This window comes from Alligator sinensis, unplaced genomic scaffold (assembly GCF_000455745.1).
Source record: "Alligator sinensis unplaced genomic scaffold, ASM45574v1 scaffold619_1, whole genome shotgun sequence".
Taxonomy (NCBI): domain Eukaryota; kingdom Metazoa; phylum Chordata; order Crocodylia; family Alligatoridae; genus Alligator; species Alligator sinensis.
Genome location: NW_005842134.1, coordinates 1,200,322 through 1,216,063, shown reverse-complemented (window position 1 = coordinate 1,216,063; position 15,742 = coordinate 1,200,322). Strand labels below are relative to the sequence as shown.

The window sequence follows — 15,742 nt, the reverse complement described above, 5'->3', positions numbered from 1 at the left end:
AAAAAGAAAAAAAAAAAATCCCCCCCCCAGCCATTAAACACAGAGGTGCCACCTCTCATAGGCTTTATTGAAGACTTGGAACCAGGAATTTGTGGTCTCTAAACCTGGCTCTGAGACAGAGTAATCTGCAGCCTTGGTATGGTTTCTCACCCTCATTTTACAAAGTAGGAAGCTGCAAGGTAAATGCTTACCTTTGACTAGCTACTTTCTGAGGGGGGAAGGGTCATGGCAGGGAGTGGGGCATTAATCTGCTGCCTGCTGTAGATTAGCTCTACCCACTTCCCTGTCTTAAGAAAGGAAGGGCATACACTGAGTAGGACAGGCCAGCTTTCTCTGCAGGTTTTTAATCTTTGTTGAAACACATTTTGGTGGTTCTCCTGCAGGTGAGAGTGCAAGATCTCCAGCAGCTGTAAGGCAACCATACCTTCAAGAGTAGAGAGAGTCAGCACCCTGATGTGTACGCGCGCACACACACACACACACACACACACACCCCCCGCAGCAATTAACCCTTGCCACAACCATGGCTCTTAACTGTGGTTGTCAGCCACTGCAGACTGCAGATTTCACCCAATTAAACCATTATAGCTGCAATCTGGCAGTGTGCTGCAAACGCCCACAGACTGTACTCATGGATCAGTAGCTTTCAATCCTCACCCGCTCCTCCAGGTTAGCAACATTGGAATGACAGAGTGGTTTGGGCACTGGCTGCTAACACTACTTGGATAAACCAAGGCAAATAAGCCACCTGCCACTTGAGGTACAGGGCCAACCTTCCACAACAGGTTCTATCACACTGTCAACACAGCCTGGCCTTGTCCATCTAGACTGGACTGGACCACATCACTAAAACATCAGACTGAAGCACACCCTGGCAAACAAGCTTGCATACAAACTGGATTCCATTATTTTTGCTAGCAAGAACAGAAGTGGCTAAAGTAGCTCATAAGGGTTTGAGCAGATGGCTTCTGGCTAAAGCAGGGGGAGCTGGATCTTCATTAGAAATGTTCTCCTTTACTGGAACAACTGTCAAGACTCTAGCGGTTACACTAAGTGTGGCCTTCATTCACCAGAACCAAGTGGCTGCACATGGGCTGTTATTTTCTTGGGTCATTTAAAGGTCTTTACATGACCCATTTGTTCTAGACAGTCAGTCAGGATTCCAACACAAAACAGGTACTGTCTGCAGACAAACTCAGACTCTGCTAGGGTATGGTTGGGCCAAGGTAAGGGAGTATTTGCAATATGACAGGATCTGGAGTGTCAGCCTATAGTATGATTTGGTCCAACAGAGCACATCAAACTGGACTGCTGTCACTTCCAACAGTGAAAGTGACAGCAGTGTTAAATGCATTTTCCCTGTAGGAGTGTGCCTAACTGCACTGTGACACACTTATCACCAGTACTATCCATACCATAGGGTGGACAGGGCCTTAAGGCATGAGTCTCCCGGTGACAGACAGGTGCGAGTTTCCCTCCCCACCCCCAGCAGACACAAAGGGATGTGATGATGACAGATAAATGGGTGGGAGGGAAGCAACTGGGGCATGGAATGTGGGGAAGGGGATAGGGGCTCCAGGTAAGAAGCTTCTTCTGTTAGTAGCAGAGAGATTAAAAAGTTTTAAGGGAGTTTGAAAGAGTTTGGAGAGAGAGAGCCCCCTTCAGAATGTGATGGGAGTGGGAAAGACCCCTTGCAAACTTCATTTCTAAGGCAGTGACCTGAAGAAACACCTTTGGATGCAAGAAACCTGTGAGGCACTCCTTTGCAGACACCAAGGCACAGGCAAGAGAAGCACCCCCATCTGAGCTGTGCTGTAGAAGAGCTTGAGCACAGGGAAGAGATGGAAAGGGCACAAACCTGGTAGCTCCACCAGATTTAGAGAAAGAGCTAAAGCTAGCTCCTGGTGGACAGTGTATCCTTACTTAAAATGCAACTTAACTGCACTAGGTGACAGCAGTTCCCCTTATGTGCACTAAGCTCTGGCTGCAGCCAGAGCAAATGCCCCATGCACCATGGCCCAAGTCTTCTGATCCTGCACAGGATGCTGCATGTGTATATGGCTGAACTGGCACAGCATGCTACAGAGCTCCAAGCTTAGTGAGGCTTCAGCTGCACCTAGGCCAAAAGGAGATGCAGCCGAAGGACTAAGATGGGCTCCAAATACCAGGAAAAAGGTAAGAATTGTCAGGGTGATATCCAATTTAAGGAATATGCCCCTTTCCAGATATTTCCCTGCCTGGGCCCTTGTCTTGGGTATTTTAAATACCACAACATTATTCAGGCCCAGTCCCTGCATGTCTGTTGCTACAAGGTCTCGATATCACGCCCTGACAGCACCTCTAATTCCCAACAAGCTGGAACACTGGTGTTTGGAGGTGCCTCTCACCAGGCCAAGGGAAGTCCTAGACTGCTCCCAAGCACTCATTTCCCTCCAGAGCAGAAGCATCTCAAGGCTCCAATCCTGTGTTAGTCACATGCCAGAAACATAGCCGATTTCCTTCAGGCTGGGAGCTGCAGCCAGTGGCCTGGCTTCCAGGGAAGAAGGAGAAAAGCCTTTCGCATCCCACATGTGGGGCAATGAGACGGACTAGTCTGCATCACACGGTGATGGGTTAACATTGGTGGAACATGAAGTCCAAAAGGGGGATGGGAAATTAGAAACACACTCCTCCCATTTGGCACTCTAAGCCTAGCCACCTTCTCCCCTCACTCACTCCAAACCCTTAATCTCTCTCTGCCTCAGTGTTTCCCTCCCACTCAATCTCTTTTTCTCATCTCAGTTCTCTGCCATCTCCTCCCCTGCCCCTAGCACATGTCCATCAGCACTTACAATACTCCATTAAGATTCCTACAGAAGGTCAGGCCAGTAGCCAAACTCCCATGAGGCAGAGGAATATTTGCTTCCCTCTGCCTCAAGGGGAGAACGAGGGCTATGTGTTATGAATAAGGTCACCGAGGGAGTTGGTGTCAGAGCCAGAATTGTCAGCAACGGACTCCTGCCCTGTAACGCAAGCCACACGAGCTCTTACATCTGACATGTCCCTCCGTGCTGTCTCTAGTATCTTGTGAACCCCCCACCCCATCCTTAAAGCCACACAAAGTTTCCTGTCTCCAGACCTAACAATGGGCCCTGTGAACCTGTAGCTACGGACCCAAGGGAGAACACTTGAGCAGCTGACAGGCAGCCCACAAGCAGAGGGGACAGTTAAACTGGAAGAAAAAATTAGTCTCAGAGCTTGGCTTCCCAAGACAACGAACAACATCCAGTAGGGCTGGTTCCCCGAGCCAGTTCTGCAGCTGTCCGTCATGCCACATGACCCCCCAGCCTACCTCAGACCCAAAGTGTAAACCCTGCTACTCCAGATTAGGCACCCACATAGAGGCTCCCACTCATGCCAGCCCATACGTAAGCAGCAGATGAGGCACGGGCAACCCTCCAACAGCAATGATGACCACCTGCTTGCCTCCCTTCAGGTCTGAATCTGAATGGGGCCAAAGCTCCAGGCACTAACTCTGGTTACTCCCCTGCAGGACAGCCTGCATGTTACTCACTCTGTATGTGCAGCTCTTTAGCCTTGGATGCCAAGGACATGAGGTCGCGGGTAGTGCGCACTGCAGCTCGGAAGCGATGCAGCCCTCCCTTCTGGGCGGTGGGAGGGAGGTTCAGTCTAGGAGCTGTGCGCTCCAGGAGTTGATCTAAATACTGAGCCACTTCATCACAAATGTCAGCTGGAATAGCAGGCAAAAGAGAGTGGTTTAGTCACCCTGTGCCTTGGCTTCCCTGGAGCTGCCCCTTCCTCTGGGGCAGAACTCCCCTGCACAGGGAGAAGGCTTGGTGTCCACGTGAAACAGCAGAACTGACTGACTCACTAGACAGAGATGTTCAGTGCAAGCAGCCATGCATTGCCCCCACCTACTCATGACACCCCAATTTCTGGAATTCTCCTCTCCACTTCCTGCAATATCTGGGCACAGAACCCCAATCCTCAGAAATGCAAATCACCATCCACTGGAGGCTGCATTACCTCTGCCTTCAGGAAAGCTCTCTGCAGAGAATCAATCTCCAATTTTCCCTTGGATGCTGCTACTAGGTTTCTTCTAATGCAGGGAGTTGTGGGGGGGATAATCAAATGCAGCACCCAGATGCCAAACTGAAGTCCTTCATCTAAACTACTGTCATTCCCCCACTTCTTTCCCATGCCCATGTTGTCAGATTCCAGCAGGTGAACAGACCTGCACAAATAAACCCAGGCTGTGCTAGTATATGATTGGTAGAGGGAAGGAGATACTTGTAACACTGTAACATCAGCTTGGCTCAATAGAGCAAGTCAAACTGGACTGGGAAAGTTATGCTGACAGCAGCATTGCATGTGCACTTTCCCAGCAGGATTCCAATATCCTCCTTTACATATCATCTGGGAAATCAGATGGAGTCTTTCACTGCACACAACTTCAGGTGGAATTTCTGTATCCTCTGCTTTTAATGTCAAAGCCATCTCCATTGAAAAGGCAGCTACGCTCACAGGGTCAACTCAGCACCTCTTAAGCATTATAATTATGCTCAGCTCTGACGTCTCTCTGCAGTTTACCGCTAACTAGTTAACAGTACATGCAGCAGACCAAGGTAACAGTGGATTCAGCATGGTCCCAATCATGACTCTAGTCTCCCCCTTGTAGATTTTTCCAAAAGGACAGCTGCTCAGCGCTGCAGAGCACAGCACCACTCACCAGAACTACCAGCCTGTCTGTCTCAAAGCCTTCAGCCTTTATACAAAGCAAGCCTAAGCAAGTGCATGGATCCATCACCCCTGTCCTTTGCTATACTCCTTTATTAACCATTTTTCTTAGACTACACTGTAAGCTCTTCTTCGCAGTGACTGTCACTTGCAAAGTATGTGCAAGTACCCAGCACAGTGGGGCTCTGGTCTGAACAGAGACAGGGGCTACTATGGCAACACAAATAATATTTTTTATTGAAAGGTAACAGACACTATAATAGTTATTCATAAGGAATCAAAACCACCACAGAGAATGAACACCTCATCCCAGCCTCCACCTCCTTCCTGTCTCACTAGCTCCCTACTCCACCCACCTAGAACAGACACCAAACAAATCGCAACAACACAGAAGCAAACTATGCAATTCCACACCTGGAAGCACAGTGTGAGCAGGGCTCTCTCAAGAACAGGTCTCACAGACCTGTGACAGGAACAAATCTGCAGTCAGATTACAACACTGGGACATATGCACCGGTGTTCTGTTCTCCATGGCAGCAAGTGAACACACTGAGTCCCAGCATCACCATGTGTCTTTCTGCTGAGTGGGAGCATCAGGCTGTTAGGCCACATGGTACCAGACATGGTTATTATCTAGCCATGCAATATGGAGAGTTATAAGTTAGCCAGAGCATGCATCTCAAGTGGCAGCTGGAGAACATTTCTATTCTGGGGCAGTCTCCAAAGACTGCTGGAATTTCCATGTAAATGCAACACCTCCAAGTAAAGGCCAAGACTTGCATGCAAGGACCACACTGGGAAAACAATATCCTTTGACCCAACTTTGTTCTGACTGTACGTGAACACAGGAATGGTACAGTCATGCTAACACTCAGATGACATCTACACTATGGTCACTGCAGTGGCTGCAGCACATTGTGGACACACCCTACAAGCTTTACCTTAGCCAGGTCAGATGGCAGCAGCAGTCTAACCCTGGGAGCATGGAGCTCAGTGCTCGTATTGCTGAAAAACCCATTCAAGATGCAGGGTAGATTTATGAATGAGTTTTCAGGTCTGCAGTGAGCTCCAACTGGTTGTGGCTAGACTGCTATTGTTACCAGAGCTAGCTAGTTTAAAGCCAGCTAGCTAGATACAACTACCCTATACCACAGGACAGAAGGCAGTATAGCTCTTCTCGTATCTTACTAAGCTCACACACCTCCATTCAGTTCACCGTGCAAACTGCCTAGCCGGTTGCAGTGTTTGCCCATTCTTCAGGTCTGGATGAGGCCTTCCCTTAACAGCAGAGCTAGAGTGCATTTGGGCAAGCAGACAGATAGAACTGTTTGCAATAGTTGTAAACAGAACAGCTGCTCAAATGTGCAGGGCAGAGGGGCTTTAATGATGATGATGATGATCATCATCATCATCATCATATCTGGGGAGAAGAGACGCTGCAGAAAATATCTGCGTTACAGTCTAGCTATGCAGACACCTTCCACAGGACTCATCAGTTCAACTGCAGGAAGAGATTCCAGCTTGGGAGACCAATTGTCCAGGGCAGAGGCTACAATTTAGCCCCATAGCAATTGCATCCTGGCAGGAACCCAAGCATACTGTCTATAGAATGCAGACATCTCGACAAAAGACACTAAAGATTAACAACATGCACATGCACATCCACTTGCAAGGGGATAACAAAGCTTCAAGTGAAAACCAAACTAAGCCAACAAACACAAGGATCCCATTGATGTTAAGTGAATGTAAAGATGCAACCACAAGCGAGTTATGGGCACAGTTAAATGGATTAGCAGCTACACGGATTAACAGATGAGTCGAAAGAATAGAGGAGAGTTAAGGAAAAGTATTGTGATAGCCATCTGGCAATGAGAGGCCTCTGGAAACAGGAGCAGAATTGAGACAGCAAAACAGCAAAGCCTGTTTCACAGGACAGGAAGTGTAACTTCAGCCAGATGTACCGGCAGGCTCTCCTCATCCTGAGGGAGATGTGGAAAACCATGTGTGCCCTGCAGGCATCCGTAAGGCACAGCAGAGCTGTATATCAATATGTCCAGCTGCAATCACTAAAGGTGGCTAGGTCAGGATAGGGCTAAAAGCACATGTTCAAGGGCTTTGCATATATCTAAAACTGGCAATCTCAAAACATTCACCATTTTTTGGATTGCCTCTGGTTCATCACTTCTTCCCAGACGATTAAATATAGTTAACTAGACACAGGTAACTGACCAAATCCTAACAACCATTTCATACCCTCTGCAGTCCCTACATAGTAGCCTACAGCAAAATAGAACTTTTGCTTCCTATCAACACCATATCCCTTCTGTGACTGAGGTGTGCCTGAAAGGACTTCTTTGAAAGCCAAGACTCAGTACCCAGCTCAGGGATTTATTCAGCCCTCTGCCCTGTTGAAACCAATGTAAATGTTAGACAGAGATGAGGTTAAATGTGGGAGAGGGGGTCAAGTGAGAACAGAACCAAGGCGGGAATCCAAATATATTTGGAGAGCCCCAGAGTTAACAGTTTTATTGATGAGTTTGGCATTCTCAACCACAGCATATTCCAGGGCACAAATGTTGCTGATCCCTTCCTCCTTACCATCATCTGCTAATTGTAAGCCATGCAGCCATTCCTCGGATTCTAGTTCACTGAAGCTGTCAATGCTGAGATTGTAATCGTCAGAATAGAGCTTACCCTCCGGCCCGGGGTCCATGAAACTGAGGTGCGTGCGGCATGAAGTTGTCAGGAACTCAGACAACTTACCAGTTTGAATCCTGGATGAGAGAGAGCACAAGTCAGAAGAGATGGGGTTGAAAAATAAATTGACACCAGTTTGCCCTTCAACTTACGAGGCAGGCAGGATGGTTCTGCCCTCCTCTAGCATGGGCCAGGAAACACAAACAGGGCTGTAATGATCTGACCAGTGTACAGACTGCCCCCACCCCACAAAGCTCTGAATCACAAGTGTGATAACCACATCCCTGCAGTGTCACATAAGGTCATGCTGAGTCCTTTCAGCAGACACAGCAGCACGCTGTCTGGTGCTGATCTGGGGTCAGTTTTTCAAATTCAGGGAGTCTTTGGAAATACTGCCACACTAGTCCTGTAATTTAGGACAATCATTTTTTTCATCTACTCTGTCAAAGCTTTACTGGTGGCCTTCACTCAGTGGTGCCTTCTCTGTAGGCCTGGGGGTGCAGCAGGCAAAACAATCTAGGATTGCACATGTTCTCTCTAAATTTCTTAGGCTGTAAACAGACATCTCATCTGATGGGGGTTTGATTGTGCCAGGGTTCAACCTTGGTACACAACAGGTGCAGCACAGTCATTTACACGTCACCCTTCCAAGATGCGTTACTGCTAATGAGTCTACGAGAGCACACAGCCTCTCTGGCTCATCCCAGGAACAACCTGTAATAACCTTACAAGCTCATGTAGTCACGTCCCATGAAAAAGCCTTAGTACACTTTATCCCACATACTTCAGATGGCCTTGAAGAGGGACAGTGGCCTTGTAGATCTGTAGGATCCCAGGATAAAAGCAATGAATATTTACAGCCTTAGTGGTAGAACAGTGAGGGAAGCAAATGCACATAAGGAATTCAAGCAGGGGTAAGGAGCAAAGTCACTGGAGGGTGAGGTGGGGCAGGATTCCACATGAAGCAGAAGGGAACAGGACTAAGATTCATGGAAAAAGTTTGACTGCTGGGAGCTAGAACTCTCCTCAGACAGTGCACCATCAGCTGGAACACTCTAAAGAGACAGCAATGCTTTTAATACCTCTGCTCCATCCAGGGAGAGGGAGCCATCCTCGAACCTCTACTTAAAACCTATCAGAGCAGTGAACCAAGAAACACAATGCTGCTGTGCAGGTCAGCAGGAGGGATCCAACCTGGGAACAGAGGGCTAAGTCATCCCACAGTGTTCTGAGGTGAGACTAGGAAATAAAGCTCCCAGTTATGTAGGCTTGATCAACAGGGAAAGGGACCAAAGAGTCTTAAAGTCCCTTACTGGCAGCACTTTAAATTCCATTTAACTCAATGGGCATGCACCCATTGCACCCATGGGGCAAAACAGGGCTAAAATAGAGACCTTCTTTGGACCCTCAGCAATCCCCCTGTAGTTTCAAGTCCATGGTGGTCTCTCAGGAGAAAGACTAAGGGAACAGGTTATTGGCCAGTGCCACCACCAGCATCAGCAGCAATAATTGCCCATACCCCTCATGAAGCCAAACCCACCTCTTCTCCAGCCAGAACTGGCATTACCACACCACAGCAGCATCACTGCACTCCAAGCTTTGGAGTACTTCAACTGCATGTAGGTGCCCTGAGAGGATGGATCTTACTTACCTTGCCCCACCAAAATACCCATCCTGCAGCTTCCTTAAGGTTGCCAGGACTGCTGGGTGTACAGCAGTGCCAGTTTCATCTGAGTAAGAGAGAAACACTAGTAATAAGAGTCTGTCAAGAAGGAACATTTGGCATTATGCTGAACAGCATTTAAAGTACTTCTCTGGCAGTGCACTCAGTACAATGAGTACCCTAGACCTAGTCACCTGCCCCTCTTCCCCATAACTCTATTGATTCTTTTGTACAGACCAGGCTTAAAGAGATCCCCCTCGCTCTCTTTCAGGCTTCCAATTAACTGAAGCTCTGAGTAGTAACAAGATCAAAGGCCAAGGAACACCCAGTCAGGACTTCTGGGGGCTGCACAAGCAGCGTGATATTGCCCAGCACACAGCAGGCAAGTGAAAAGGAGAGAAGAACCACTTAGAAACAGTTGCCAGCCTGGGTCTGGCCTACCTAGCCCAGTGTCCCGTGTTTGACTGTGGCTAATGACAGAAATGATAATGGAGAGTTTTGGAATAAGCAGACATCACAACAATTTCTTCCTACCCCTGGTTTATGCTGGAATGTTTATGTACTGTTTTACATGCACAGAGGTCATGGGAAAATACACAACTAATTTTGCAGCTTGCCTGTGTGAGAAGGAAACAGAGCTGGAGCAAGATCAGTGCTTCATGCCTTAAAGACACTTTTAAGTGAGCATAAAGGATAATTAGGCTGATTAGAGACCTTTAAGAAAGATCTGTGAGGGATCTCCTAATCACTTTAAGAGGGCAAGGACCATCTAACCTGCAAGAGGGCAATGGCCTAACACACTGTGACTGAACAACAATGGTTCTCATTTGGGGCAGCTGAGTGTAAAAAGAGGCAAAAGAGTAATACATGGGATAGAAAAGGAAGTGCTCACCCTGCTCCCAACAAGGAGCAAAGGGACAGCCAGTGAAATCTGGAGGCAGCCAGTGAAATCTGAAGGCAGCAAATTTAAGGTAATGCCTTTTCACACAGTACAGGGCCACACACTATTAATCTGTGGAACTCCCTGCCATGAGATACTATTGGGCCCATGAGTTCAGAAGTGTTTAAAAAAAGAAAAAATGAAACAAGGTAAACTACTTCCACAGCAACATGAAAGAGCACTATTCCATCTGATGGGATAACATGGAGACAGTACATAAACCTTCTGGCATAAGCCAGCTGTCACATGATGGGGTAGGAAGAAATTGCCATGATGTCTGCTTATTCCAGAATTCTCCATTATCATTTCTTCCACTGGCATTAGCCACAGTCAAACACAGGACACTGGGCTAGACAGGCCAGACTCAGCCTGGCAACTCTCTCCAAGTGATTCTCCTTTAACTTTTCACCAAGTCAGTTTCCCAGCTTCTGTATTAGAGAACTATATCCAGCAGGGCAGTCAGTTAGAAGCAGAAAGCATCCCACTGCAGGACTGCAAAGAACAGAGACAAATATTATAGTGAACAGATAAAGAGAGGGAATCCCAATCAGCCTATGGAAACGGTCCAGCCATGTGTCACATCTACAGAGAACCAGGCTTCCATGACAGACTAAGCTCTTCATAGGACCAGGCATAACCACCCTACTCTGATGCTGTCCCACTGATCAACTGGGGCTTTGATGCAACTTTAAAAACTTGTAGTCCCTTGTCCCCCACTTAAAAGACAGCATTTGCTTTGACTTCCTAGATACCCAGGGAGATACAGGCCAAAGGTCTTTACCAAGCATGGTCTGTGAAATGGGAAAGGTGATGGTTGGCCGTCCAGTCATCCTCCAGCGGCTGCACAAGTAAGACAAGTCTGTCCGCAGCATCTCCACAATCATCCTGTTGTCCAGTGCCAAGTAGAACTGCTGCTGATCTATGAACTGCAGAGAGCACACCAGAAAGGTCAGCATGGACTAAGGTGTGAAGGACTCAGACTACATTACACCAGAGCAGTGAGGGAGTGGGCACTATAACCACTAATAAAGGAAGACCTAGAAAGGCCTTAACAATGGCACAACTAAATGATCTATCAACTGCCTTGCACTCTATCTGGGTTTCTAAAGGATTTCATAGGTGGCACACTCTACTGGCTGTTTAAATGCCAAGCCAAGCTTAACTGGAGATTCACTTCCGGTATTCTAGGCTCCAGGAGAAGCCAATACATGGCTATTAGGTCACCCTGGAAATCCTTTCTATATTCCATCTTGGAGACAGCCCCACCTTTGAGACTCCTGCAGTAGGACATGTTGCCCGGTTCTTCAGCCCTGCCTCTTAGGAGTTTGCTTTACTGAACTGGAGATATTATATATGATGGTCCACAAATCCAGGATCAGGACCTGCCAAGCCCAGCCACCCACCTGGGGAGTGAAGGCAAAGATGTTCTTTCTGATGTCATAAAGCTTGGAGGTCCCCAGGACTCCCATGTGCCGGAAGGGCCGGCCACTCAGGTTCATGTGCTTATTTCGGCCTGGGAGGAGCAGGAAGAGAAGAAGTTAATGCCTCCCTGACACTAATTTATGTGGAGGTGTAAAAGGGAACAGGTAACCAAGCCTGGGATGGGCAATCCTAACTCTAGAGGTGCTATGCCAACCTCAGGCAGCACGGTTCATCTGATCTAGCGTATGCCAGCTCATGCTGTGGCAGATAATGAACTGAAGGCAAAGTGTGTTCTCCTGTGAGGGATGTCATGGATAATTCAAATGACACTCTGAGCACTCAGGAGACAGGCCAGGCAGGCAGGAAGGCCTAGCACTTTCAGTTGCATAAGGACTTGCCTCAGGCTGGAAACAAAGTAGAGCAGAGTCACTGGCCTACTCACAGCTACTCCCACCATAGCTAACAGTGGCTATTGTGGAATCACCATGCCCTCAGCTGCTCTGCATTTCCTACATGGAAAATATTCCACTTCCAAGTTGGCTATCCAGTTTTTTTACTGAACACATTGCATAAGGCATTTTTGCAGCTCAAGTCCATCAGCGGTCCCCTCTGGCATGGTGAAGAGGGCAGGGACGGGGCAGTGATATCCAGAAAACAATGGACTAGCAGCATGGATTCAACTCCCTTTGCCACCATTCATCTGATTGCAGGGAGCATAAGCAGTGTAAGCCCCAGTGATATTCAACAGCATCTTTACTAGGTGATTAAAAGGGCCCTCACTTCAAATATCCAATTCTTGTCTGGATAGCATGAACTCTGGAGCTCCAGGTGAAACTTTCTATTGACTGATCACCTGTTTGTTTCATAGGCCCATAAAAACCAGTTGGGCACTTTACTCACAGCCTGCTGGAGGGTCTTGTTCAGCAGTCCAGCATCACAGCACCCAGGCTGCAACCAGCATAGGGACCAGAACTTTGGAAATGTCATGTCTGAATTCATCAGAACTAGCTTTAGGAGCAGGTTCAACCCATGTTCTTCACCCTGGACAGAGCCAAGCTGCTGAGTCAACAGGATGGAGACTATGGTGTTTCTTGAAAGGGGGGATTTGCAGGGGGAGGGAGGAGGCAGGGGGGGTGGAAATGAGGTGGGGAAAATAGTGGTGCTGGGAAGAGGATGCTTTGAAGTAGCAGAGCTGGGAAGAATCCCCAAGGGACCTTAGCTTCTTTGCCAGGCTGTGCTGAATCCCCTAGATCAGAGCTTTCCAAACTGTGTGCCGCGACACAGTGTGTCGGCGGCAGTGTGTAGGTGTGTCGCGCGAAATGCAGAAAATTTTGTGGAAGGGCACCGCGGAGCTCCCTTACTCGCGTCTGCTTCCCTTGGCCCCTCCCCCGGAACTGAATTACTGTGTCGCGAAATGATGCATGTCTAAAAAGTGTGTCACCAACATGAAAAGTTTGGAAAGCTCTGCCCTAGATGATTCATCTAAGGAAATAACCTGGTTAGAAAGAGCATGGGGACTGCTGCACAGGTCATCATCCCACCCACACCCCCAATCAGTGAGGAAAGGGTTAACTGGCAATTTTTTTACATTCCCCAATCAGAAATGAAGGGGAAAACAAGAGTAAGCATAACAGAGCAAGGAACTACCATGTGACAAGAACAGGCACTGCACAGAGGACTGGGCATGCCTCAGAGGTCATGGACTTCACACACTGCCCTGCCCAACCCAGCCCTATCCTATCCAGGATGCTACACCACAATCACTGCTCTTGCTTCCCTGAGGGGTCAGACCCCAGCTGCTTCCGTGCAGCATGAATTGATATATGATGCCACTCACCCAGCCTGGCATAGATGTGGCTGAGAATCCGGGCTGGCTGGACTCGGATGGGGTAGACATCCGTCACCGTCTGCACATCAATGCCCTGCTTCCTCAGGATGGTCTTGATGCCATCCGTCTCAGCCAGGATACATACTGGGGGAGGGAGAAGAGAGTGGAATCAGCAGTTGGAGTCTCTCTGATGCAATTTTGCCCACTCAGTGGCTCTTGCTTCTTGAGGCTGATGCCCAGGGACATGGAGTGGTTGCTTGAAGAGGACTTTTCGGGTTCTGCCTTGTTAAGATCACCACCTCCTCCCTGCCCCTCCCCTCCTCTTCCCCCCACAATGATGCCAGCCACCTTGGAAGACAAGCTGGCCACTTCGTCACCAGGGAGGCAGCCTGAATGCCACCTTCACACCTGTAGAAACAGTTAAAAACCCTCAATGCCCAGTGTCCTGAAAGCAGGTCAGGGTGTAGACACCAATATAGGTGGAGCATGGAGCTCAGAGTGAGGCCTATCTGGCAGGGAGGCCTGGACCAGCACTGGCAGGTTGTGATTTAAAGGGAGCACTTACATTTCTACATACCATCTGTCCTGGTGGACCCAAAGCTTGGAGTGCAGTTGTATTGCAGTAGCTACAAGTGCTATAATTGCTTTATTATATATATAATGAATCTTGTTACAACTTAATTTTTCATATTTTAAATCAGTCATTATTATTCTGTATCAAATATTAAATAACCATGGAATTAACCATCAATTTAAAATTTCCTATTGCTTAGCATAAATATATTTGACCTATTGGTCTCATGATTTTAAAACTTAAATTTAGCATAAGAAAAATGCTTACGTAAGGTCTGTGGTAGGTCTGGCATGTTTGAAAAGACGTAATGAAAGAATGAATGATGTATGTATGTGATAGTGTGAAGGAAGACAGTCCTCTCACAGCAGATGAAAATAGCCTTCTGTGGTTTAACAGTTAAAGGTTGCAGAGACAAAGTCAGCAGTTAAGGAATACCACTAAATCATGCCTTCACCCTCACGGCTGAAGACTACAAGCAACGACCCCCATGAAGATTGCAGACCACAAAGCCAGAAGATCATGTCCTACCAATCCCAGCCTGCCAACGGGACAAGGAAGATAACCCTTGCATCTGACTCAGCGGAATCCATAGGCTTGTATGGACAGCTATCACTATAAAGAATGAACACAAAGAAAAGGCTTTGGGTCTGTTCACCTGCAAGAAGAAGTTTTGGGCATGTCCAACAAGACCTGACTCCATTCCTCATGGTCAGTCCAGCCCGCAATCAGACTGACCCAAGCAACTTTAGAACTTGGTAACACCTCAGCCTTTGCAGGACTGTCTAACTATCTGTGTGTGTGCTTGTTTCTTCTGTATGTATTAATGAATAAATTAATGAATAAATAGAGTATGTATAGGAATGAGTGAAGCAGATAACTTTACTGTTCTTTATTCTTTTCATGTTGCATGTTTATGTTTTATGTTCTAATAAGTGTGGTGCTGTGCCTTATCCCCCAATAAGATTCCTGCTTGTTTTTAATTCACACTGTATGTCCTGTGCGGACAACAACCCCAAGAGCTTTACATGATTAAACTTTGTATATACTTAATATTAAGGGTGCACAGATAGGGGTTTTTGAGGCAGATACCGATAGCCAATATTTAAGGAGGAATATTGGCTGATACTGATCCAATACACTGCCTACAGCAGGCAAGTCTGATGTGGTAAGAGAAGGGGCGGTGAGGGAAGGGGTGTGGGGGGGCAAATCAAGGCCCCGCCATGAGGGAAGAAGGGAGGCAGGGTCTGGGGCAGGGGCAAGCGCTGCCCAGCTGGGGAGGGTGGGCCAGGGATAAAGCCACCCGCCACTGTATGCGGCTAGTTCAGCAGCTTGGCTGCTGGCTCCCACCGCTGCTGCTGTCACTCATCCGGGAGGGCACAGGGGGGCATGTGCCCCCAGATCTGTGCAGAGCAGGACAGGCTGGGGCTAAGGCTGTCCCCAGCAGAGCCTGGGCCTGATGGGGAGCAGGGCTGCACTGCTGGGAGCGGGGGGCTGTGAGAAATTTTGGGATGACTGCAGCCCACCCTGTAGCCCCCTCACAGCGGTGCCACCCCTCACCCTGCCCGGCCCAGGCTCTTCTGGGAACTGTGCCAGCTCCAATCTGCCCCATGCAGATCCGGGGCCTGTCCAGTGAAGCCTGGGCCAGGTGGGGCAGCGCCACTGCGAGGAGTCTATGGGGGGGTTACAGCCCCCCTGAAATTTGCTGTAGCCCTGTCAGAGCCCCCGCTCCCATTGGCACTGCTGCCCACCCCACCCAGCCCCAGCTCTGCTGGGAACAGCCCCAGCCGCCCTGTGCAGATCCAGGTTCACAACCCCACCCCGGTGCCCTCCCAGATGAGTGACAGCAGCAGCGACGGGAGCTGGCGGACAAGTGGCAGGGGA

General features: G+C 48.4%; 1 protein-coding gene across 1 annotated transcript in view; it reads right to left on the bottom strand.

Moving 5' to 3' along the window:
- PHKA1 (phosphorylase kinase regulatory subunit alpha 1) overlaps positions 1 to 15,742 on the bottom strand; it is an 87,567-nt gene that overhangs the window by 22,383 nt on the left and 49,442 nt on the right. Inside the window, exons 15-20 of the mRNA XM_025205952.1 lie at positions 13,297 to 13,431; positions 11,441 to 11,550; positions 10,819 to 10,963; positions 9,086 to 9,164; positions 7,336 to 7,511; positions 3,554 to 3,730 (exon numbers count right to left, since the gene is read on the bottom strand). Coding sequence (XP_025061737.1) covers positions 3,554 to 3,730; positions 7,336 to 7,511; positions 9,086 to 9,164; positions 10,819 to 10,963; positions 11,441 to 11,550; positions 13,297 to 13,431 — 822 coding nt within the window. The remainder of the gene's footprint in view (positions 1 to 3,553; positions 3,731 to 7,335; positions 7,512 to 9,085; positions 9,165 to 10,818; positions 10,964 to 11,440; positions 11,551 to 13,296; positions 13,432 to 15,742) is intronic.